This window comes from Osmerus eperlanus, chromosome 1 (genome assembly GCF_963692335.1).
Source record: "Osmerus eperlanus chromosome 1, fOsmEpe2.1, whole genome shotgun sequence".
NCBI lineage: Eukaryota > Metazoa > Chordata > Actinopteri > Osmeriformes > Osmeridae > Osmerus > Osmerus eperlanus.
The window spans coordinates 19,798,320-19,824,062 of NC_085018.1; the positions used below are offsets into that span (position 1 = coordinate 19,798,320).

Genomic DNA, 25,743 nt, shown 5'->3' on the forward strand with positions numbered 1-25,743 from the left:
CTAGTAGTAGCCTACTGTAAATTACAGTAACGTATTTGAGTGTACACTGTATTTGAGTGCAAATTAACAAACCAACATCAAGAAATGTACCTTATGCTCATGGAAAATAGGTAGAGTAGCCTAAACTATAAGCTAACACGCGATTATAAATCACATTCAGCTCAACCAAGCAACAAGAGAAAACGTCATGATTTTGCGCACGCGCAAGGAAGGGGAACAGGGGAACTGAATACTCCGGAACACAGGCAACCTAAACGGAAATATTATACTTGTTTAGGGAAATGAACCAGACACTGGCAGAATCTCTAGTCCGCTCAAAGAAAACGGACGAAATTGATTGGCGAAAGTTAGAAAAATCATGATGCCAGTGGAAATTAGGTGTTGATGTGGTTAATAGCTATAGCCTGTTTTCAATTGGTATCTAAAAACATTTTGATCCGACTGTCAGAAATATCCCCACCAAACTTGCCAGCCAGCTAGCTAAACATGTCAGAAGAATGGGTCATTTTGTGTGTGATCATTACCCTGCTATTGAGTCTTATTTTAACTACACTAGCGTACGTCATGTACTCGGGACTTATGTCGGAGATCAACATCCGGACGGGTTCACCGCCAATCAAGAATATCACAATTGCCTACAAATTTAAACAGGGACCATACAAAGAGTGTGGACAACTTTTTACTGAAAGTTGCAGTATTGGACCCAAGCTCACGTGTCTTGGGGTGTTTTACGATGATCCCGAAAAGGTAAAGCTTGTCAAAACTGAACCATAATGTTACCACACTCAAAGCATTTGATCCACACCAACACAATCTGGTTATTAATGGGTAACCGGTGAGATGAATGCAAATGCATTCAAATCATGGATTAAGGGCCGAAAGGCAGCATATACTGGAGCAATGATGGTGCTCTATATGATGTGAATATTACGCAAATGTTTGCTGAAAATGTTGTCAAAGAAATATGCCTATATCCTTACCATGTAACGTCTGACTGAAACCAATAGATGGCGGTAATAGCATGTGCTGTTTAAATTATTTCAAGGGGGAGGGTAGCTCATCTGGATTTCAAAATGACTACAGGCTCTATGCAATGCATATAGATTAGATCACGGTTGTCAGCATTCCGTGTTATCTAGGATTTGAGACTGAACCTTTGCTTTCCTATTCATGAAATTATGAGAATATAAAGAAACTGCATTCATTCGTACAATGCATCACTGAGGCTGCCATTGTTTGACAACAGAGCTATGTTAAACATAAGAGTCAACACCAGACTAATGCTGGGCTAGGGTAATCACATAGTACCTTTGATACTGCAACAAATTTAGTTTATTCTGCTTAAAATCCCAAACCACTGGGAGGGAGGGAGTTTAAAAGCTTGAAGCTAGAAAAGTCAGTTTAGATCAGAGAACATCTGGAGAAGGGTGTGGTTTGTGGATGGATGGATGGTTATCCACCTTCTCTCTGCGGTCGGTCTGTCAGCACTATGACCCCTATGGTGTTGAGATGTAGGGATCTCCCTACCCTTGGTCTGTGCATGCAGAACAGGGGGTCAAGGGCTAGCCTTTCTAAACACTGTCCTTTTTCTGGGGCCTGTGAAAGAAGCTTCACTGTGGTCCCCTCCATTCCCCCACCTATGGCGCAGTCAGTGTAAACACCATCAACCTGTTGGACGTCTCTCTGTTGTTTCCTTTAACCTCCTCTTGGTCCCCATGTGAACCCCTTGAGGGCCTCAGTCTTTGTATCTGTCTTCAGCAGGAAGACTCTTGTCTGTTTGATCGGTAGACTCCCAGATACCTAATCCCCCTCGATCTTTGAGGTCCTCCATGACACGCAGCACACGTTTAATTTAATACATCTTCTAAAGGCTCTTCTACATGTCTTCTTCTACAGTTATATTGTTTTGGCCTGAAAGACATGAGGTAAGGGTTGGCCCGGCCTATGGCGGCTCATGTTCATGTTGTTTAGCCTGCATCGTGATTAGGTAGATGCTATTAGCACCTATTTGTCAGTAGCCAACAATGTTATGCACCCAGGGTGAATAGCTAATGTGGCTATTTACACCCAGGTGTATATATAATGGCTATGACAATTTGTGCCCATGTGTCCGTAGCCAACCATGCTATTTACACCCGGTTGTTATTTTATGATATTTGCACCTGAACTGATCACTCTCCATTCCTGTTTGCATCCATCTACATTACTTTGCCTTTTACATGGTAAACATGCCTTTATTTGTTGAGGTAATGCGTTCATTAATCTATACTTTTCAAAATCTTGGGTACCTAAGACTTATGCCCAGCACTGTATAGTATATCCAGGCTATATATCTATAACAGTCTGATGAAAAGATAGGAGACGTGATATTAAAGTAAAGTTTTGGTTTATTTTGTTCAGAATAGTTGTTGTTGTTGTGCCCTATCAGGTCGATCTAGTATGTTGCTTATTCCCTGGGGCTCTCCTGCTGCTGCTGGGCCATGGTAGGATCAGCATCTTTTAGCAGGGCTTCAGCATTCTAAAAGATACCATTCGAAAACATCCAGTGGCTCAATCCCATGGCACTTAGATCATCTACAAAATATATAGTACATTAAAAAATGAACAGTTTACTTCATGCTCCACCTTGTGTGGCTTTAATCCACAAGCAAAGATACTCAAAAATACACATTTTAAATCTGTGCTTTTATAATCAATACTTTTCATCAGAACAAAAAGGCAACAGCTTGAGCCATCTTGTTCAGAGAATATTGTATCGCATTGCATTGTCTTTTTGGACCAAAAAGAAATCTAACCTTTAGAAACTTTCTTTGGGGAAACTTTTTTTTGTAAAATATTTTTCCAACCTTAAGAAGAAAAAAAAATCCCCCAAAATTCCTACCTTTTTAGAATCTTTTTCTTAAAAGATTTTTTCAACCAAAAAAAATCCAGCCTTCCAAAACTTCAACCTTCAACTTTAAAGAATTCCAACCTTCCAAAACATTTTATTGGACCTTATTTTTTTTTTAAAGAAATTCCAACTTTTAGAAAGTTTTCCTTCTAAACTTTTTTTTCGAAAATATTTTTCCAACATTTTGAAACTTTTTGGGCAAAACGTTTTTTCGAAAATATTTTTCCTACCTTTGGAAACGTTTTTTAATATATTTACATCAATATTCAATTCAAGAGTACTGCCAGATGAGCGAAGAGAGGGATGGGCTCTAAATGAGCTCAAATGTGCCAACAAATATTGTAATTAGCCTAATATGAAAATCGAAAATCGGTAGACATCCTCCAACACTAACATGAAAAGTTCATACTACACACATAAAACACATTTTTCTATAGGGTCTAAGTCCACTCTTCAAGCACATGATCAGACCCAGGCCGGCCAGCATCAGCTTTGTGTCTTCATACAGTATATGTGCCTGGCCCACAGCATGGTCCTCCACAGCAACCCGATTGTATACTACCAGAGCTGAATGACTCTTCCCAGCTCTGCTTCAAAACCCCTTTTGTTTTAGTCACCCTCTTTTTCCCAAGCTTGCAATTAGCATTGGGTCCTAGCTTCTCTCCACCAAGTCACTCACAGCCAAGTCCTGATCTAAGTTAAGATAATTGGCATAATGATCTCAGCTCATTAGTGTTCAAGCTTCAGGATGTCATCCGTTCCCAAGGTCAGAAGCCCCTGTGAGTGCTCTGGGTCCCCTGGAGTGGGACAGACAGAGGAACAAAGAATGAATGGTGTTTTCCACTGGGACAAAACGCATTGATTGTCCATCCCAGAATGTACAAAAGCACAACTGTGAAGCGGGTAAGAGGTTTCGAAGTGGCTTCCTCCTCCTGAGATTTTACACTTGGTCCCTTCTTTATTCACTTGCTCTGGAAAAACTAAAGACTCTATGAGAGCTCAACTTGGTTCTTACATGGTTGCCATAGATACAGTGTGGAGCAGCTACTCCTTTGCATTAAAGCAGCTGACAGATATTGTTGGCCCCTGCCCCTCTCACTAATCCCATCCTCCCCAACCCCCATCTTCTCGAAGTTCAAAGGCTGTGACTCTCTGGTTCTGCCCACCCTAGCCCCCTCCCTTTTGTTTCCAGCCTTTCTAGTAGCAGAAAGCAGGGAGATCACCACAGGGGCATATAGAGACAGGCATAAACGTCAAGTATTTTATTTTATTTTTTAGACATTCCCCAAGACTTTGGCCCAGGCCACGGTTTGAGGTCCTTGTGACCCACGGCTGTCATGCCACAGTGGTAGGGAAGGGTGAAGGGTGGTGAGATGACAAATCTGTCTGCTAGTCCCAGCAAGTGTTAAGGTAGGGTACTTGGGTCACAACAGTCAGTCACACAAAACTGGGTAAATGTGAAAAACAAATTACATCTCTGCTAGCTACTTCAGCTTGAATTTTCTTTTGTAGTGACAGTTGAATTGTGAGAAATGTTGAAGCTTGAATGCTAAATATAGAAGAAATAATAGGCTGTATCTTAGACCTGCATTTTGCTCTGCAAAGTTAGCCACAGAGTGTAATAGGACCAAGTGGTGGGAGTGTCAGGACTCAGAAGGTGTCGCGAGTAATACATAAGCAAAGTGGTGCATAAGCAAAGTGGTGCTCCATTTCAGAGGGACATAGCACAAAGACAGAATGAGACAGGCATCGCTTTGTGCCTGATGGGATGTTTTTCTCCGGATGGCTGTGACCTCTATGTCCCCAGAATGCACCACCACATCTTTGTCAACAGAACTAAGGTCTTCTAGGAAGTGGCTCTCAGAGACCAGCTTAGTAGTAGGCTACATTTGTAGATGGAAGGAACATGAAAAGGCAGCTTGTGTACCAGGATGACTTGGCTGGACAGCAGAGGCTCAGAAAGAAGAAAGTGCTTTAAAGTAGATGTGAAATGATGACTGAAAGTGATTGCGTTTAGAGATAGTTTTTTAAAGTGTATGTCCCAGAGGGCTATGCTGGTGGCTGTGGCTATCTGTCCTGAGTCCTGCCTGTCCTGCTTTGAACCCTGGAATATGGGTAACTAATCCTCTCAACAGGAGCCTGCCACTGTGACAACCGAATAACAAAAAAGAAGCTCCAACACTGTGTATTTTCCTCTATGCATGAAAACTAGGGCAAGGCTTATTGTTGACTGGAGACACCTTACTGTGGTGATATTACAGTCTTGTTTATCTTGTTACTCTTATGATTGACAGTCAGCATTTATTTAGAGCAGAGAGTCTGCTGTTGGGCAAGTTTAAGGCGGCTTGGCTGTCATTAACTGATGAAGAGAATCTCATCGGCCCTGTAGATTGGTGGTGTTCTGTGTCCGTCTTGTTTGGAGGATAGACACTGGTTTTAGCCCTGTGTGTGCGCTCTTGTGTGTGTAAGTATGGAGCCACAGGCGGAGCAAGGACAGCGCTGCACTGACAGGATTGTTTGTTAGCCCCACGCTCTGTTCTCAGCCCTCCTTGGGAGACAGGAGAGAGAGAGAGTCCTGCACTCCTGCTGTCCCTCCCCAGGCCTGGCAGTGAGAGGCAGAAGAGCCACGAGGGGTGGGGAGACAAAATAAAAGCTAGAACCTTGTAAAGGATACAGTTAGGAATGAGGAAAGATAGATTGATAAGGTTCCAGCCACTTGTGAAGGTGGCACAAGGATGACTTGTGACTTAGCTGTGCTGGTGGTGTCCTGGGTCATAGTGAGCCTAGTAGTGAGCATAGTGAGTAGCAAAGATTTCATGTAATGGGGAGGGGGGAATTACGGTACATGGAATTCTTGCTACTGGAAAATATAATTTCTGAAAGACTTCGCCTCGGTGTAACACTTCCTTACTCTTATTAGGTATAGATATTTTCCACCCATGGCATGACCCAGCTAGCACCACAGTGTCTGGAGCAGGTTTGAATAGATCCTGGAGGGATTGCTTTGGTGGGAGATGTAATCTGTCTACACACTAAACTAGGCTGAGGTCTGGTCATTATGCAGATTCTCCTCTCTTGGGGATTGGAGTGTGTGTATGTCCCTATGAGTGAGTGTGTGTGTGGGAGTCTTTGTAATGAAAAATGACTGTGTGCTCTGCAATCCCTGCCTGCCTCTTATCGCGGTGCGCTGGCTTTGGCTAATGGGGACTGAGAGTGAGAACGCTCTTTCCCAGGGGCCTTGGCTGGCAGGATTCACGGGATGGGAGAGATGGGACTCCTCATTACCTGCATCTTAGTGAGTAAGCACCACACTCTGCAGTTCTGCCCTCTTTACAACCAGAGCCTTCATCTGTTGAATGAAGGGGAAACCATAAAGGAGCTTTGTATAGAGAACCCCTCCTGGTGTTGACCCCTGTTAACCTGCAGGCCCCTGAGAAGGGACGGAGAAACGGAAGGAGTCCTTGTTGGAGGGAGGGATAACTGTAGTAACGGGAGCAGAATACCCGCTTAGCGCTATACCACACAGAGAACATTTTCTGGTGTCCCTCGAGTCCTCATTTGTAATCAATTGCTTCTCTTTTTATCTCCTCCTAAATTGAGAACAGGATGCCCAGATCAGAGGAAGCAGGGACAACTTGCTAAGCAGCAAAGTGCTGCAATTAGTGCAGCTCAGGCTACTGAGAGTCTCTCTTAACACCTGTATTTCATTACAAAGCTGGTTTCTTTCTTAGTTTATGATTATTTGATGTATCCTCCTAGCCTGGCATCACCAGATCAATTGGAAAATAAGTATTAGTCTGGAACCTCTCAGTTCATTTTCCATACCCAAGGGGCGTTATCAATAGGCACAGACCAACGTGAAACATCATCTTGGCCGTTGATGAAACTGTGTTCCTCTGTACAGTCATGTCATTAATCCCACCCTATATCAGATAAACAGATGTGATTGGCCCGGCACTTTCCATGGTGGAGGGAAATCTGTTTGAATGGGAAGGTAGCCAGACCCATCTGCCAGGCCAAATAAACCATGAGCTCTCAGATTGGTATGGTTCCCAGGCTAGTATCCTAGAGTTTTTTTCCCTCAAAGCCCCTTTAGTATTGTAATTTGTCTTTGTTACTCATCTGGTTTTGAAGGAAAAATCCAAATTGGTCATGTGGTTGACCATTTCTCATAGCAGGGAAGAATTTTTTATATTCTTTCTTCAGCCTTTTTCCCTAGAGGATGGGCACAATTGAAGATGGGGCATAAGGGTTGTGTTAGTCCTCCTAATTGCTGCTTGGAATGGTGGCTGAACGAGTTTGTCTCTCTGCTAGAACACAGCCTTGCAGCCATGGAGAGTGTTCTGCATGTTTAATTAGAGCTTTTGGACAGTAATGAGTCAGAAAGACATTGCAAGTGGGACAGGAAATAAAGACGACAGAGTGAGAGAAAGCTATTTTTAGACTTTACAGTTTTAGACTTTTAGATTAACAAAAGTGAAATGTGAATGGTACACCTCAACCAATAGTTTATCAAATTTGATCTGAAAAACATCCCTCGTCGCTCACTGTATCTCTATCTTTTTCTCTCCTGCTCTTAATCCCCCCCCCCTTTTCTCTCCCTCCCCCACTCTCTCTCTTTCTCTCCCTCCCCCACTCTCCCAGGTGTCGAAGCTGAAGTGTCGCTATGCTGTGGGCAGTATCCTGAGTGAAGGCCATGGCAGTCCCAGTGAGGAGCTGCTAAAGCTCTATCAGAAGTTTGGCTTCCAGATCTTTTCCTTCCCAGAGGTTACCCATGTGGTCACCACTTCCATCCCCCACAGGACCCCCCTCTCTGTGCTGCTGGGGGTGAGGCGGGTCTACCCTCGGCTTCATCGCTACATCAAGGTGCAGTATGGCCACCTCTGACTGTATTATACAGTGTTTTCAACATCTATTCTGAGCGAGCAATATCTTTCCTATGGCCCCACTGGAAGTATTGTTGACTCACACCAACATTACACGTCTCACTTACTCCCTAGAAGCTTCCTGCATTTAGAAAATAAGAAAAGTACACTATCAATAACATTGACTGATCATAACACTGATGAAAACACCAGTGACTTATAAATGAACTCGCTCTAGGACAAACAGCTCCCAGAGAGTGGTGAGGTGAGGTGATGTGGAGTGAGGTGAGATGGTGAGGTGGAGTGAGGTGAGATGGTGAGGTGAGATGGTGAGGTGGAGTGAGGTGAGATGGTGAGGTGATGTGGAGTGAGGTGAGATGGTGAGGTGAGATGGTGAGGTCATGTGGAGTGAGGTGATGTGGAGTGAGGTGAGATGATGAGGTGATATGGAGTGAGGTGAGATGGTGAGGTGGAGTGAGGTGAGGTGGTGAGGTTATGTGGAGTGAGGTATGATGGTGAGGTGATGTGGAGTGAGGTATGATGGTGAGGTGATGTGGAGTGAGGTGAGATGGTGAGGTGGTGTGAGGTTAGGTGAGATGGTGAGGTGAGGTGAGATGGTGAGATGGTGAGGTGATGTGGAGTGAGGTATGATGGTGAGGTGATGTGGAGTGAGGTGAGATGGTGAGTGGGGTCTCATTATTGCAGTCTGTCTAGGGTTCTTTTTTTGGTACACAGACACTGTAGCACCTGAGAGATCTCACATGCACTGTTCTAACAGATGGCTCTTTGTTAGGGTTGGTTGTTTATGTTTGATAATAGTCTTAGACCAATGGTTCATGAGAGAGGAAGAAGTCCTGGGGCTGGGAGTGAGAGAAATGTCCCCATGTCATTAGCCTGGGGGACAGGAAGAAGGGGTGAAGGACACAGGAGAAGGAAAGGGGGGTGGGAGAGAGGAAGAGGAAGTCAGCAAGGGAATACAAATACCAGATGGAAAATGTGAAGAAAGAAAGAATTAAGCAATTTTACAGATGAAAGACTTGGCATGAGAGAGTGAGAGGGTGAGAGCTAAGGACACAGAGATATACAGGGAGTAAAGGAAGTCAGGAGCCAAGAAGAAATCCCTGCACTCCTGTCAGCAGCTTGTATACACTCACTAGGCGCGACCCTGAGGCAGCTGGGAAAATGAGTCATTTAGGAGGAGCCGAGGGTTTGTTGAGAAGCTTTAATTATACAGCGTGGTTGCACAGGTGGCATCGCCGTGGGTAATCTTTGCTTGTTCATTTCTAGTTAACACTAGAAACGTTGAAAGGAACTGTTGAGACCAAATCCATTGATTTAGAGCTCCAGACTGCTGGGGACCTTGATCGTTGGTCTGACCCTGTTACCAGACCTCCCCTGACCTTTCTTGCAGGCCGAGACTTAAGGTTAGTCATAGCCCAACCCCAATCCCAACCCTGACCCTGTTTTTAGGGTTGGGGGATTAGGGCTAGGGCATTGGTTGAGGTGTGGTAGCATGGTCAGAGGTAGGATAAGGGGGTCACAGGTAACTATAACCCTTATCCTAATCTGGTTTTTCTTTGCTCTCTCAATAGTAGTTGATATAGTAGCATCTTGAGACTAGTGCAGTAGAGTTGCAAAACACTCATTTTCATTTCTACCCCATTTGATGATGCTAACATCCTTTTTCTGAATAGCACAACCCTGTTTCCTTGATTATACTAAAGGGGGGAAACTAATGTTTTCATGGATATAAAACATGTATATCCTGTATATCTGTGTATAACAGTGTCCTCATTTTTCTATTATGGTCTGCAATCTCAGAATGCAGTGGGCTAAATGTTGTTTAATCATGTGCCTTGCTCTCTTTAAGTAATTTACCTATTTATAATGTATACACAGTGTGTCATCTCCATCCTGCGAGAACATAGCCGTCCATGAGTCATTTCAGAAACGACAGTTTTCCTCTGAAGTTGTGGTCACGTGTCCAGTTATCCTCTCAGATGCTGTTATCTGGATGGAGCTCCCCCGTATATATTAAAACATTGAATTAGAATAATGCTTCATTTATTTCTTGTGATGCATTATCCATGAGAAAGATTTGGGCTTGACTCAGTCAGGGGTCATTGTAACCCTTGACCTAAGCACATGTCCAGAAGGAGTTATTAGATGAGAGAGGGAAGAGATCATCCCAGCGTTAGGTTTGGATAAAACATTTTATAAGGGTGCTAGGCGATCCCCATGGTTACGCATCCAAACTAGCCTGACCATCCTCCCTAGTGGGAAATAATCAGTGGGATGGAAACCTGGGTTTGCTGAATTGCTAACGAATGGATCATAAACAAGCTTGGTAGACCTTTTGATTTGACTGTAGTTCTGCCTGTTGGAGTCACTTACTGCAGATTGTGGGAACTTATTTAGCCATTACCGCATATGCCCCAGTGAACCACTCCCACTGAGCCTTTTACTACACACTCGCTCAATTCAATATGTAGACAGGCTGACCCTGCTCTATTCTGCAATGTGACCCAGAGCCAGTTTGGTGGATCCCATAGGTTCTCAAGCCTTCAGATCTCTTTAATTTTTGATGCGTTTTAAGTCCCCTGTACCCTGGCCCTGCATTACCCAGGCCTGCTGACATCACTCTGTCACAGGACATGAGCCTCCTGCCCTGCAGTCGGGTAAAAGTGTTTGTCCATTATTAATGTTGTCGTCACAGAGCGTCATTCCCACCGTTCCTATGTTATTGGCAGATATCAGGCCTCTCTCCAGGGAGGCTCCTCCTGCTCCCTTAGAGTTGAAGCATTGAGGTCTTTAAGGCTTTTATTTGGTTATACAACAAGTGTTTTTGAGGGCCATACTGTTATTGGCTCATTGTGTTTGCATTGTACTGAAGAGGTCTTTTAGGAAATGTGTCTGCTAACTTAACTTTTTGTATCCACTTATGAGAAACAGGTTGATATAAAGCACACTGATGGTTGGTGTTCAGCTGAGGACTTTATGTTTTATATCCTGTGATTAGACGAAAGAATAAGAAATCCAATTCAGTTATGCAGCTTTTTAAACATATAGCTAGAATAGTTCTGGTGCAGTTAAAACATGTATTTTTGAATGTTGGTGGATATGTTTCAGTTAATCTAGTTCCTTGATCTTCTATGAACATAAATTAGATGCACATTAGCATTCTATCATTCTGTTTTCCTCCTAGTCCCACAAACCCTTTTTCTGTTCACCTCTGAACTCACCCAGTAATCAAGGCACTGAGGACAGTGAGATCTCCAACAGACCGTTTGCTTGTGCTATTCTTGCCAAAGCTGCTCATAACATTTTAACTTTAAATGTGGATACTCAAAGTGCATATTGATTCGCCACCCAGCTGTTGAAGGATAAGTGTGCCCTGCTTCAGAAATGTCTAACTGAGCCAAAGCAGTGAGTTGTTGACACACCCAGCCGCATCATTCCCTCGCTCAGACAGGAGACCAGGACCCATGTTGGGTGTGGGTCCACTTCTACATAGACCTGGGTTGGAATACTTTCACAATGGAGTCAATGGGCTGTATCCCACTGATACTCCAGTCAGATTTAGTATGTTGTTATAGGTCTTGTATTACCTAATGCACCACAGGTGTTTACTTATACCCAAGATGCTCTTGTTGTGGCTCAGGGACCTGGGGAGGGAGCAGATGAATCAGAAGGGCCTTCTGCCATACTGGAAAGGTCAGAGCGTAGACATGAACAGGTTCACTTGGACAAGTCCACAGGAAGGGGTTCCAGAGTTGTGTGACGTAGCTATATGTTGATGAACTGCGTGGAGCCCCATCTCATCCACTTCATACCTCATTGGCTATGATGGTTCACAGTAGTCTTTTATGTTAACGGCTAAAAATAAACAATAAAATGTTGTTGTGTTATATCTGTTCATCATTTCTAGTTTGTATATGGGTCACTGGTGTCATTGTGTCACTTGCCAGTATTGCTTCGTCCCTCACTTTCCCTCTCCAGGGGTCAATCTTGCTGTAGCCAGCTATGCCACAGAGACGCAATTGGATTGTACTGGTGGGAGGTATTTTTTATTATTATTTATTTACACATGGAAGATTATCTAGGCCATGCAGTCTATCAAAGGGATAAATACCTAGTAGCAGGACTTTTCTAACTAGATGTTTTGATTTTGAAATGTCCTCTCATGAAAGATGCCAATAAACACAATTGAAATGCACGTCCTGTCTGATTGGCTCTGACTCCAGTGAGCTGGGTGATATTGTGTGCTGAGCATGTCTGTGGTGGTGCAGAGTCCCCCATGGAGAGACCTTTACAGCGCTGCTCATCTGCATTTAGCCTGCTGTCTGACAGACTCTTTGAGTGGGCCTGATATTTGGCCGCCCACACCATTGGCCGGCCCTAATGTTTACTGTCTGCACTTTGCCTTTTATGAGACAAGCATGCTCACAGCCAGGCCTGGCATCTTGAGACACTGTTATGGTGGTGGCGGGCTAGCGGAGGATGAGGGGGGGCGTAGTTGTAGGGGGCAGTGTTGACATTCATGCAGATCTGAGGGCCTCTGAAACTCTGGCGACTAAACATTTGTTTGCTCCGGGGCACTGAAGTCTCTCACCAGTGCAGAGACTCTGAGCAGAATCTAAAGTTAGATTGTCTTTTTATTTTTGACTTTTTCAGATGATTGTCACCTATGGTATGTAGTGAACCTGCAGCGTTACCCAAACAGACGGCCACTGTCTGATAGGGCCTCATCAGTAGGGCAGGCTGGTCTGGCTGCTGGCCTCCTGGGTCAGACTCTTTCCCCAGCACAGCTGTTAGTCTGCAGGGCCTGCTCTACACTGGGGAATTCTACCCAATAAGAACACAGTTGCAAAGGTCAGGAAAGGACAGTGGGCGGGTTGTACAGCCAGAGAAAGATGGATACACAGTGTTTTGTGAAGTCTCTACTCCTAAACTTTAGGTTTTATTTATCTTCGCCTGCCAGTAACGTTACGTATTTTCCAATCTAATTTTAACTTCACTTGGAAATGTTTGAGGTATGACTAGCCAAACACGTATAGTGAGTAAATTTCCTTTGTTTTTTTTTGTCAAATTGTAATGAGCCACACTAACAGTACCACCACATAGTGCTTTCCTGCCATCACAAAATATTTTAATTCAATACAATTTTATTGTAAGAACAATACACTGAGGAGGATAACAATACCTTGTTTGAATGATGAAAGATGTTTGCTTCTTCTAGCTTAACTCCAAAATCATCCTATGTCCCTTTAATTAGGCATGAGGTGTTGCGAGGGGAATCAGTCATAAATGGCTGTTCTCTAAAGAAGGAGATGAACAGATTTGTTTGTGTTCCTCCACCATGTTTTTGTTCTTTGGCGAGCAGCACCAGATTGATGTCATTTCCTCTCCTTGTCTTCCACCCCTCTTGGATCATCTCACAGTGGAAAGCCTCAGATAAGATATCACCATCATCTTGTCTAGATCCACATAATCCCAGGCTCAGACTTGCCTTCTGCAGCCCTGCAGAATATACACAGGCCTCAAGGGCTGCTTGGTTCCTGATTCTCTTTTCAGAAATACAATAATATTTGATTGAATTTAGATTATTTCATAGGTTTTGCCCTAAAGTGTTTATAACATATGGGCTGGATGTGAAATAGCCCATTAAGGCAATATGGAGATTGCCCTAATTTACAAAATAGGGTTGTTCAGTATCCTGTAGTTGGTAGCCTATTTGTAATTATAACTGAGAACAGTGGATTACTCTTGACAAAGATATTCTTTGTTCTTCTTTACTCCCTCAAAAAAATGGTTTCCATCCAGCTCTAAGAGTGGACATTCTTCTTCTGTCAGGTAGTGTTACAGCAGGTGTGTGTGTGTGAGCAGGCAGGGTTGGTTCTGTTTGGCCCAGCCTGGGTCCACCGTGGCTGGCTGAATGACAGCCAGACCCCTCTCAACCACATGGGGCTGAGGACAGCTTGCCAGTCAAGTGCTCAAACATGACTTTTGTACCCGGGCCACTGGGAACCTGTAGACATTTGTCAACGCCAAATGTCACATTACAATATGATTGATCCAATTGAGATTTTATTCTGAACTGATGTGGCTCTGAATTAAGATAAGGCAGCAGGGCGCACCAGCATATTAAGAGCCCATTTGTGTGTGAGACAGCTTGCCATAGCAATCACTCATGGATGTAGTGGTACAGTGGAATGTTACAAAGGAAAATATGTCTGGTATCAGCAGAGGGAGAGGGAATGAGAGACTGAGAGATGGAGAGAGTACACAGGAGAAAGAGAGAGTGAGAGATAGAGAGTACACAGGAGAAAGAGAGAATGAGAGATAGAGAGTACACAGGAGAAAGAGAGAGTGAGAGATAGAGTACACGGGAGAAAAAGAGAGTGAGAGATAGAGAGAGTACACAGGAGAAAGAGAGGTATAGGCCAGGACTTGTGTGAGGAACATGGGGAGTGGATCTGGTGTGAGAAGGATATGTTCGCTGACCAAGGTGTAAATGAAAAAGGACACTGACCTCTGAGGTGAGAATGAACTGAGAGATTTCCTCTGCTGCCCGCTCCTATCTCTTCTCCCGTCTACACTCTCTCTCTCTCTCTCTCTCTCTCTCTCTCTCTCTCTCTCTCTCTCTCTCTCTCTCTCTCTCTCTCTCTCTCTCTCTCTCTCTCTCTCTCTCTCTCACACTCTCACTGTCTCTCACTGTCTTTCTCTCTATCTCTTTCTTCTTAACTCAAGTCATTCCAGACGATCTTGTTTCTCTACTGGATGTGGGAATTCCCTCACTCTTGGTGGTCCTGAGGACAATGGTAAACATCAACATTACATGACTCTCAGAAAGTACACCCAACTCCTTTTTGGATTTACATCTGTTTTCTGAGGGCTTATGAATTCTCCTCAGTTCATTATTTCAAGTGGAAGAGTCAGACAGTCACTCTTCACATGGATATTAGACATTTCAGAGTTCCAGACCCCTCAGTGAATAATATAAATATCTCAAGTCTGAAGAGCTCACTTGATGGTCTGATACATGACAGCGCTGATGGAGTTGAATGCAATCTTCTCTTCAGTACACAAGTCTGAGTGGGGCTCACGTCGCTCTGTGGCTTGAGAGGAGCACATACTAGAGGGCTGAGGGGAAACGAGGATTTAGTCTGTTCCCCACTCAAGCCCTCCGTATGACAAGCTCCACATTTGACAGCCAGACACGTCAGCTATGCTTCACTCCACGCCCGCTGTGCTCGCTCTTGGTTTGTCTGAGGTATTTGGTTTTATTACCGGAAGGTTTGTCACTATTCACTGCTGCCATGCACTACATGCATAGCTAAGCTTCCAGGTAGCATGCCCTTCAATAGTGCTATCCTAATCAGCCCTGTGTGGTGTTTAATGCGCCAATTGCATCATCTACGTGTAATATCTTTCCATGTCAATGTAGTATAATCAGGTTCGTTTCTGCACAGTCATTGTTTCTCACATGGATCATGGTGATAGGAGTATAGTAGTGAGTGGTGACACACACACACATAATGTCATAGATTACCTTACTTTAAGACCAACCATGTTACTGTGGCTGGACAGCAAGGTAGCCCCCTTACTGAAAAAAAAGTACATTCATGGGATTCTCTGCAGGGTCCTCTTGAGGGATTTTCAGGAAACCAATTCAGAAGGCAATTTGGAACCAGTCAAGTATGAGCCCAACTGGAGGGGGTGTGGGTGCTAACAAAGAGAGGGGGGGGGGGGGGGCCTCGTGCTTTAGCGACAGAAAACAGCAAAGATAAACAAGCTTAAGACTGTTCTGTTTTATTCAGGTCAGTGCCTTTCAAACATCCCTGTCTCCCTGTTTGGCCTATTTGGTGTGGCTGATAGAAGTTAATGGAACAGGATTTTTTGTTGTCATTTAAGTAAAGAGTCTATTGTGGATGGTAACCAAAAGATGAGTCAATTAGTATGTCATCAGAGACCCCTGTGTAGAATACCGGGGAACTTTTAGCTGTTGCACTGAAAACATGTTGCACTCTTTTTGTCTAGGGGTTTAAAGAAAAGAAGAAGAGAGATGGACAGGTGAAAATCAACACATGCAGGAGTATGGGAGAGATAATGAAAAGAGTGATAGAGAAAGAACAGGGAGATTGAGAGAGAGAAGGAGAGAAGCTGTCTTGAGTCGTGCCTATTCTTGTGTCTTCTCAGATTGAGTGGTGTATCCCATAATCTAAGGGATTACAGTAATTACGGACACATTATGCGGCCATGTGTCACCAGACCCTTGAATTAGACTCTTGTTCATGTTGAGAACCAGCCTTCAACGTTGGCCTCCAGTTTTCCGCTCATCTCAGACACGGTCAGATAAGTGCAGGCTTTTAAGGCATCTCCTGTTAGCTGTCTCACCCTGACCTGGCATTCGAGAAGTTTAACTCCCGAAAGCCCTCTTAAATTCCACCAGAAGTCAGTTTAGACAATGTCTGTTATTAAGAACAGCTCCATGTCACCATGAGTTGTCTTCCCAACTGCTGTCAGCTTTGTTGAGTCCAGTGTCCCGTTCACTGTCACAAACGGGCAAAGGGGGTCGTTTTGGGTGCTGATTGTTGTCTTTTGGGTCAATGTCAACATCAGTCATTTGTCAGCACTTTTTTTCCTCTGTCAGAACCCCCCCACCCCCTGACAAAGAACTGAACTCTGTCAGTTTTTGACTGCCTGCTTTGCCCCTGCTGCTCTTTCACTCTCTTTCCTTCTCTTATTGGTTCTTTCCTCAAATCAACTTTTCACGAAGCCTTTTCAGAAAATACTTTTCAGAAGTCTTTTCGCTTGCTTTTTTCTTTTGTGTCCTTGTCGTGTAGAAGATGGGAACCCTGTCCTGCTCTCTTTAAAATCCTTCTGCCGAAGCCCTGGCCAGCGGTGAACGGACATGACTTGGTGTCCTACAGTCAAACCTACTGTATTCTCTCTCTCTCTCTTTCAGGGCCAGTGTTCTTGGGAAACAATGTATCAAATCAAGTCAGTGTTTGTATATTGCATGTACCACCAGTGGGAACAGAAGTCTTGTTTTAAAGCTAAATAAGTACGTTTTAATTTATTTATCTGAAGACGTGGTGTATTTGTCCTGAGCATCTGTGCAGCTGTTCCTCCCCAGGCTAGGAACCTGGAGTGGGAGGACACTGGCCCTTCCTCATCTCTTGTTCATCAGCTCCCTTGGGGAAGCTGGGAACACACAGCCTGGACAGAGCCGAGGAGAGTGAGGCTGTGTGGAACTGCTAGTCCTCCCAAGTGAAAAAAGATTACACTAAAAATCGTAAAGCTCTCACTTAATACATTTAAATGAGATGTAAGGATACACTTTTTCCTCCTAGGCTATTATGATAACCATGGCTTCTTGATCATTCTTACTGGATGTTTTTTTTTCTTTTCTTCATATACCGAATGTTTTCAGGAATACACAGAGGACTTAATTGGAATGTTTATCTCAGCATGTCATGTTGTGCACATAATAAACTGCCTGTGACCTGTTCCTGTGTTTGGCTGAGAGAGCTCTCTGTGAGAAAGCCTGTTCAGGGTGCTGTGGCCATGCAGAGGGGATACTGCATGTCCACGCGTCCAGCTGCTCTCTATGGAGAAGCCGTAGACAGAGGTTGATGAGATGGGTTAGGTTTAACATCCCTGTAATTATCAGACATGTGAGACCGGCGGTGATTGAATAGCTGGTGGTCTGTATATCAGTTATCGGTTATCAAACACATATATTTCGGCTGCGTCTTGTAGAGATACCGTAGTGAGAGATTACAGTGAAAAGGAAATCTGTATTGTGTGTGTGTTTGTTTGTTTGTGAGCACCAGAGCCTGAGGTTGTGTACTGGCTATGCGAGACTGGAGCTGGGCTGTACCTGCAGCAGCTGTTTGTCCACACTCAGTCACGACATATCCCCTAGAGACCAGCACTGTCTGTCTCTGTCTTTCTCTCTCTCTTTCTCTCTGTCCCTCCCTCCCTCTCCTACTTTTTCCTCTTCTTTCTTCCCTTCCTTAAAAAGCGAAACACTTATTAATGAGAAGCCATTATTGTCATCTCATTTTCGGCATGGTCAGACAGAAAAACAGCCAATTAGACACAGCAAACTGGGAGAGAGGAAACTGTCATGGACATTGGAATGTATCATGCCACCCACCCTCACAATGCTTCCTCTAGGCTGAACTTTGAAATCTTTACCCACCACCTCCTGCTGTTGACCACTTTTAACATTCTTGCTAATGAAGGGGACATCTCTGCGTTAGCTTCTCTCTGCTAGCGTGCTCTAGATTGCTTTGTGCCAGCCTCAGTGTACACACCGCTGACATCATAAGGACTCAGGCATTGCTGCCACATCAAATATGGTGGACTAGCTTCCCAAAGCATGTGGAATCCTGTCAGAAAAGCCTACTGATTTTGGTGTTGTACTGTAGGTGAATAACTTGCGTACAAAAATGTGTGACAGCCTATGGTCATATGCAGATGTTTTCATACAGTAAAGCCATGAATATTTTATAGTGTTGTAATTACTGCCAGTGTTGTTTCTGCCAACTGGAGTTCTGTACCCTGGCAGTCACGGAGGAGAGCTCAATGCTGTCAAACGGGGGTTTGGAGACAGATGGTCAAAAACATGATGGAACTGAGTTATAAAGAAGTCTGCTGCTTTGCGTAATAACGCCTTTGCACACTGTGAATGCCTGTGTATGACGCATTCACATATACATTTATTCACCAATTCACCGACTCATTAATTCCATATTATTCAAATACATTAATACATTTGCTACATGGATATTGAAAGCATGATGTTCCGGCATAGCTGTTTCATAGTGAAGTATGCAGTGTATACATGCTTTTAGGTGTGAGCTAAAGGATGAACATGGCAATTAGGGCTGTGTGTGTGTGTAGAATACCAAAATGCGATGAATTAAAAGTTAATGAGCCTAGAGCAGTGAGTAGGTCCACCCCCCACTCTGGAGGCAGAGCAGCAGGGTCCAGCCAGCCAAGCACAGCTGAAGCTACAGAGATGTACTCGTACATTAATGACAGAGTGTGAGGATGGGGTGTGGGTGGCTGTGTGTGTGTGTGTGTGTGTGTGTTTGTGGGGAGTGGTGAGTAAGAGAGACACATAAACACACACTGACCAGTAACCCTCTGGCATCTATTTTAATAAACAGCATGTACCAAAGATAACTAAGAAGATGTGCAGAAGCTTATCTTCAATTATTCACCATTTTATGCAGAATCTTATTTGAAAAATGCATTAAAAGAACACACCAATGCAGGTATTGCAGTGGTCATGTGGTCTTTCAGAAATAATACTTATCTACCACAGCCCTCGCAGAGAACATGGCTTGATCCAGGAGTTCCTCATGGGATCTTCAATAGTGCATCGTGATACTGAATCTTACTGCCTGCTGACGATTATTGGATGGATGGGTTCATCATCTATGTGGTGTTCTTTCATCTCAAGCCTGCCTCCATGTTCCCCCCCCTCTTCTCTCTCTCTCTCTCTCTCTCTCTCTCTTTTTCTCAGGAGAGAAAGCTGTGTGCCCACCCATTCCTAGAAATCTACAGGCAGGATGTTATCCATTACATGAGTCCTCTGGCCCGCCAGGGCGACTTCTATGTCCCGGAGGTGCGCCAAGTGGAGATGAGGCTGTCGTCCGGGAACAATTCCGAAGATGACAGGAGCTCTGACATCACAGGTCCGCATGAGCCCGGCTCTGTCCTCTACTTTCTGGCTACTGTGGTTTAAAGACCATTAGTTAGTATTCTCCTGAAAAAGGACCAGTCCGTTAGTGTGCCTAGGGCCATTCACCGCTTGGATTTACCTGTGGATTTATTAATAGGCCTGTTTGCCCGCATCAGAATGTGCATGAGCACAGGTAGATTGCCTAGGGAGGCTACAGAGTGAGGGGAATAGTAATGTGACAGTTTTACACATAGTGCTTTGGACTGGTTGCCAGTGATTTGGAATGGTAGGTCAACCCCTTCTTAGCTTGTTTACGCCACAGACAAGCCTTGCCCACACACCAAGAGAGTTTAACCTGTTGGCTTGTTAACAAAAACTTGAACCACAACTAAATATACTATCAACATTTGTATTTTTTATTTGCACTTTCAGGAGTGTAATGGGATATAAAAGTGGCACAATGGTGGCGCAGGGGTTTGTTGCTCCTTTAATTTGTTGCTGAGATAAGCTCCTACTGAGTGTGCCAGTGAGTGACAGCGTGGCAGGTGTTAATGAAAGGCCCAGATCCAGAAGGCACTGGGGGGGTGTGGTGCCACTCTCTCGGGCGCCCGACTGCCTCCATTAAGGACCTGCTGCTCCCCCAGACCAGGTGGGACAGGAGGGCGTGACGAGGGGGCGTGACAGCAGCACAGGCCCAGGGTCTCTTCTCCTGAGATATCCACCCAACAGAGGGACATCACAACCAGTTTGGTGTTTTTGTGAGAGGAGAAAGAAGGTGTCGCAAACACCGTCTGTCACAGTGCATGTTGTTTACAGCATGGACAGGATGGAAAACAGTGTACAATCATGTTCAGCTGTGACCTGAGTAGTCTAGTATAACTTAACATTCAATGTAGATGTAGCCATGTTTTTTTTTAGCTTCTCTCCAATCCAAATGAACTTTACTCTCACTTAAATGCAGTAAGTATCCATTTTACCAGACCATAATGGTTATGTCAGTGCCCCCATTCTTTCTCCATGTTAGTGATGTCACAGATAGAATCTGTCATCTGTCTGATGTCATACGTTGGTATAGATCAAGCCTTTGATCAGTTTTGCTAGGTGTTAGACCTAAAAACCTCTTTCTGATGTCATAAATATAAGTCACTGACATTCCATATGACTCTTTATAACACAGAGACAATCTGTTTTGTGTCACCTTGCAAGTGTCCCTGGGAAACTAATCAAACTGACACGATGGCTTCTCTCTGCTCCCTCTCTATCCACTAAATCAGACCCCCCCACACACACACGCACACGCACACACACACTCTCTCTCTCTCTATCTCCATCTCTATCTCTCTCTATCTCACACACACACACATACAGCTCTTAACCCGTCAGGTGAGCCATAAATCCAGCCTCAAGCCTGCCAGAAGACAGACACCAGGCACGCAAACACTAGACATCCTGGGAATAGCCAGGCTGAAGGTGAGCTGGAACGGCACGCTTTTCCTTTGGTTGGCCTACGGTAGAAAGCATTATCCCCAAGGAAGTCATTGGTTTCCCAAAGATTTTTTTTTCTCCATTAAATAACGTGTGTTTGGTGTGTACGAGCGTGTGCGGGTGAGTTAGGGTGTGGGATGATGGGGTGAGTTAGGGTGTGGGATGATGGGTTGAGTTAGGGTGTGGGATGATGGGGGGAGTTAGGGTGTGGGATGATGGGGTGAGTTAGGGTGTGGGATGATGGGTTGAGTTAGGGTGTGGGATGATGGGTTGAGTTAGGGTGTGGGATGATGGGTTGAGTAAGAGTGTGGGATGATGGGGTGAGTTAGGGTGTGGTATGATGGGTTGAGTTAGGGTGTGGGATGATGGGGGGAGTTAGGGTGTGGGATGTTGGGTTGAGTTAGGGTGTGGGATGATGGGTTGAGTTAGGGTGTGGGATGATGGGGGGAGTTAGGGTGTGGGATGATGGGGTGAGTTAGGGAGTGGGATGATGGGGTGAGTTAGGGTGTGGGATGATGGGGTGAGTTAGGGTGTGGGATGATGGGGTGAGTTAGGGTGTGGGATGATGGGGTGGCGGCAGGTCATGTGACAGTCTGTGCCAGTGCTGCTGTTTGGGGTGACTACAAAGTGGGAGGGAAGTAAAAGGTTTGAGGCAGTGGTTTGTCAGAATCTGTCATCATGGCCCATGGCGCTGGCATGCTGTACTGATGTGATGTGAAGGAACAGACTAGTGACAGAGCAGGAGAATACCAGGCAGTATGTCGCGTGTGGATCCTCTCCATGTTTGATGACCTCCCACGCGGTACAGGAAGAACATGGTCCGGGCTGGTGGACTAGAAGGGCGTCACCACTCTTATCACCGCTGCACACACTTCATGTAGACAGAGACACTCTCTCTCACTGTGTTGGATGGGGAGAGCTGCACGTCTCTTTCTGTGTGTGGGCACCAAGTGGCTGTCAGTGCTGGGGCCAAGTAAGCCTCGAAATACTTCTACATTTGATGCCCGAACACCCCCTCTCTCTAGCTCTTTATCTTTCTATCGCTCTCTTTCTCTCTCTTTCATGTGCTGTAGGGCCTGTTCTTGTTCCGTTTCTCCTTTGGGACTGATTGATCCACACGCCAAACAAACACACCCACTTGGACAGACATGTTGTCCACATGACCACACATGGCTGCATAGCTGAGTGAAACCAAGTGACAGAGACACATCTAGAGCTTCCCCATTGCCAGGGTCACAGGCGTGGTGCTGAGTGGATGTGATGTCTAGGCCTGTGACGGGATGATAATGTGACAGGCACCTGTGTTCCAGTCACACACTGGGCTGAGCTTGGCTAGATCAGTGGAGCATTGGAGCCTTCCTGGACCATCAGTACCATCTGGACCATCACTACCCCCCGACCCCCCTCCTCTCTCTACAGCTGGGATGTGTACTGCAGAGTGGACCGCCTCATTGGGCTGAGGGTTTCCGTCAAGTATCTGTTGTTAAGCATGTAACTGCTTTGTGTACGTGTGTTTGTCCCTCATCAGTGTCTACTTCACACTTTTAAAACTCTTAAATTTTGAAGACTCTCAGCTGATGCTACAACGAGAGCCAAAGACTTAACATGGTAAAGAAACCAGGCAGGATTTTTTCAGTTGCAGACAGTAACAATGGATCAATATCGCCTTGGCGGCTGCTAAGACTGTTGCTTGAAGGCCATTCTAAACCCATCCTCTCAAATACTGTAGCAATTTTGAACTCACAAAATAAGGGTATCATTCCTAATGTGTATTTTTTTCTTTGAAGACTGATTCGATTTTTGAGAGTTGCCAAAGGAGAAACAGTGTTTAAGGTAAACCCTAATATGACCAAGCGTCGGTTCAGCATGCATATTTCTGTTGTTTAACTTCAGATTTCTCCTATCAATCAAATGCAAATGAGCGTAATAAGTAAATTAATCAGTGAAGCTCTTGGAGAGATGTTCATATAGATGCCTTTGAGGACATTTATTAGGATAAAAAGGTTTAGTGTGTGTAGTAGGCATCTTGCGTCATGTTGTTTGTGAGCAGCCACTTACACACTCATCTAGTGATACAATTGTTGTGTCACTAGATTGACACAATACAAATGGCTGAGAATCACTGTATTGCAGAACCAAATTCAAAAATACTTATTTTTGGTCAAATGTTACAACACCTCCAGTGCTGATTTTGACATGGCATTTAAGAGACACAAAGTCATCATCACTCTGCAATAAGTGTGAATGATATCTCACCTTTTGACACCCTATCTCGGATTTACTGAAAATTGCAATCCGATAGAGCTAGTATTCTGTCAGGTTCTCCATCTCTCACGTTTTCAAGAAGAGATGCTTAGTCACCGTCTGACTGCATGTCTTGAGTTCAACTTACGGCTTCAGACATCTCCATCTGGAGATGTCTGGTAGGGGTGCGGAGATGTCTCAGACCAAAGCAATTGTTTTTCATCAGACACGTCTGCGGAATTTAGAGACACACCACCCAAATGTATACAAATGGAAGGTGTCAGAAATAGAAAATAATGAGCCAGTAAACCTGTGAAAACTCATATTTTAAAGAAATGAAGAGAGAACTATCTAATGTTTGACGGCGAATATGCTGAGCTCCAATTAAAAGGCAGGAAGTTCTGGGGCTGCACGGTTCCTTAAGGAGGTTCTGGGGCTGCACGGTTCCTTCAGGACGTTCTGGGGCTGCACGGTTCCTTCAGGAGGTTCTGGGGCTGCACGGTTCCTTCAGGAGGTTCTGGGGCTGCTCGGTTCCTTCAGGAGGTTCTGGGGCTGCACGGTTCCTTCAGGAGGTTCCGGGGCCGCACGGTTCCTTCAGGAGGTTATGGGGCTGCACGGTTCCCTCATTAACAGTGAGGAGGGTGAATGTTGCTGTGTGTTAAGGGAGTTCCACGGGACAGTTCAATAGGCACTTTTACAAAACTCAGACACTGGCAGTGCCACTGTAATTAAGAACCAACACAACCAAAACTGTCTTGTGACAAGTGGTGGATGTTGGACACTTTTTCTCTTCATCCAATGTTATAAAATAAACATACATGTAGATGTATAATTACTCTCAATATCCTCTAAGATATTACTTCTTTTTTTTCATCTTGAGTAGCCTCATACCTTTTCCGATGTCTTACAGATGTGCATTGTTGAAAACTAAGAACTGTGATCTAAGAAAGGGTAGAGAGAAATTAAAAAGGTGAAGACTGACGCAGAGAGAAAATAAGAATACAATTCCCCGCATTCCACGTCTCCATGCATTAACAGTCAATGATCTCTTCCTGAAACGTGTGTGTGTCTCTCCTCAGGTGCAGACTCAAACAGTGAATACAGCTCTGGGAGTGGTGTTCTGTTGTCAGACAGCAGAGAGTCCTCTCTGGCTCTCTCTAGAGAGGCCTCTGTGCCCCGCCAAGACTGGGGCCCAAGGGACCACCTCAGTGACCGCAGTGACTGCAGCTCCACCGCCTCCTCCTTTGAGGCGCTAGACACCGCCGATGAAGTGGAGATGGGCCCAGACCAGGACCATAACACCAAACACCGGGGGGAGACCCCCGCTGAGGAGAGGGGGGTGGGGGCTGAGGAGGAGGAGTGAGGGGCAGGAAGCCTGGGGCCCAGGGGGAGGAGCCAGGGAGAGAAGGCTGAGATGAGACCTGGACAGCCATGTTAGTTATGCATTATCAATGCTTACCATTGATAATATGAACTTATGATTAGACAAGCTGTAAAGGGAATCACCTGGTTATGTCCATATGAGTAATGTCCATGTGCTAACGTAAACAAGCCTACTTGAAAACAACCAGCAGAAATAAATCAGGTAACCTGAATATCTTGAAATAATCTTGAAATAATAAATTAATATTTTATTAATAATAATACGTCTCGATTGTTTACATATTTTACTTGATGCTATGTTAGTGTTTTAATGTTACCTACATGGTAAAAGTGTCATGATTCCTACCATTGTCCAAGTATTTTGACCACTATCCTGTAGTATAAATGTGATTATTTCATTTTTTTCACATTTTTTCTGATTTGGCTGTATTGTATTTAATCCACACAACAATCAGTTGTTTAAATGTTATTTTTGCCATACATCTTTACTACCTGCTAAAACCTCAACATTGTGATGTATTTTTCTGCTGTAGATATAAATATTGTGACTGGGTAAGTGTATGAATGTTGAACATCAGTATTAACCACATATCTTTTAAGAGCTCCCTTGCAAGCCTATTTGGATAATTGTTTCATCAGTAAAGATTAGCCGTATGTGGTCATATTGACTCAAATTTTAAAATATCCAAATCTTGAATCTGAGTTATGTGGAGAACAAATCTTCTCTAGTATTTTATCTTTGTACTCGAAACTATAGACCTCCATGAATACTGACCTGCCTTTGGACATATCACTATATATTGTTATGTGAACTGAATTATATGTGCATGTTTTCATGATTTGTTTTATAAAAATGTATTTTTTAGAACATTTTAGACTCTTGGGCTATGTCTGGTTCTTTGTAGATGGTCAAAATGGCCCAGTGTGGGGGGGGGGGGGGGGGGGGGGCATTTTGACAAAGTCTCTCTGACTTTGTGTAGCACATCTGATCAATCCAGAAGAACGATGACAGCAGTGACAGAGTATTAATATTCATTCAGAACATGATAGAAAACCAAGCTCCCCTGAACGTCCCCCACTCTTTATCTCACTCACTTCTCCTGTCATCATATACCTGTTTACCTCCTCTACCATCTCTCTTACTTACCCATCTATGCTTCTCAATCTCTGTGTCT

General features: G+C 44.4%; 1 protein-coding gene across 1 annotated transcript; it reads left to right on the plus strand.

The window, feature by feature from the left end:
- The first annotated feature begins 225 nt into the window (after positions 1–225).
- LOC134025787 (testis-expressed protein 264 homolog) lies at positions 226–25,487 on the plus strand. Its single transcript, XM_062468609.1, has 4 exons — positions 226–747; positions 7,535–7,756; positions 19,298–19,469; positions 24,265–25,487. The coding sequence occupies exons 1-4, from the start codon at positions 487–489 to the stop codon at positions 24,546–24,548; spliced, it is 939 nt and encodes a 312-aa protein (XP_062324593.1). The 5' UTR covers positions 226–486; the 3' UTR covers positions 24,549–25,487.
- The last annotated feature ends 256 nt before the right edge of the window (positions 25,488–25,743 follow it).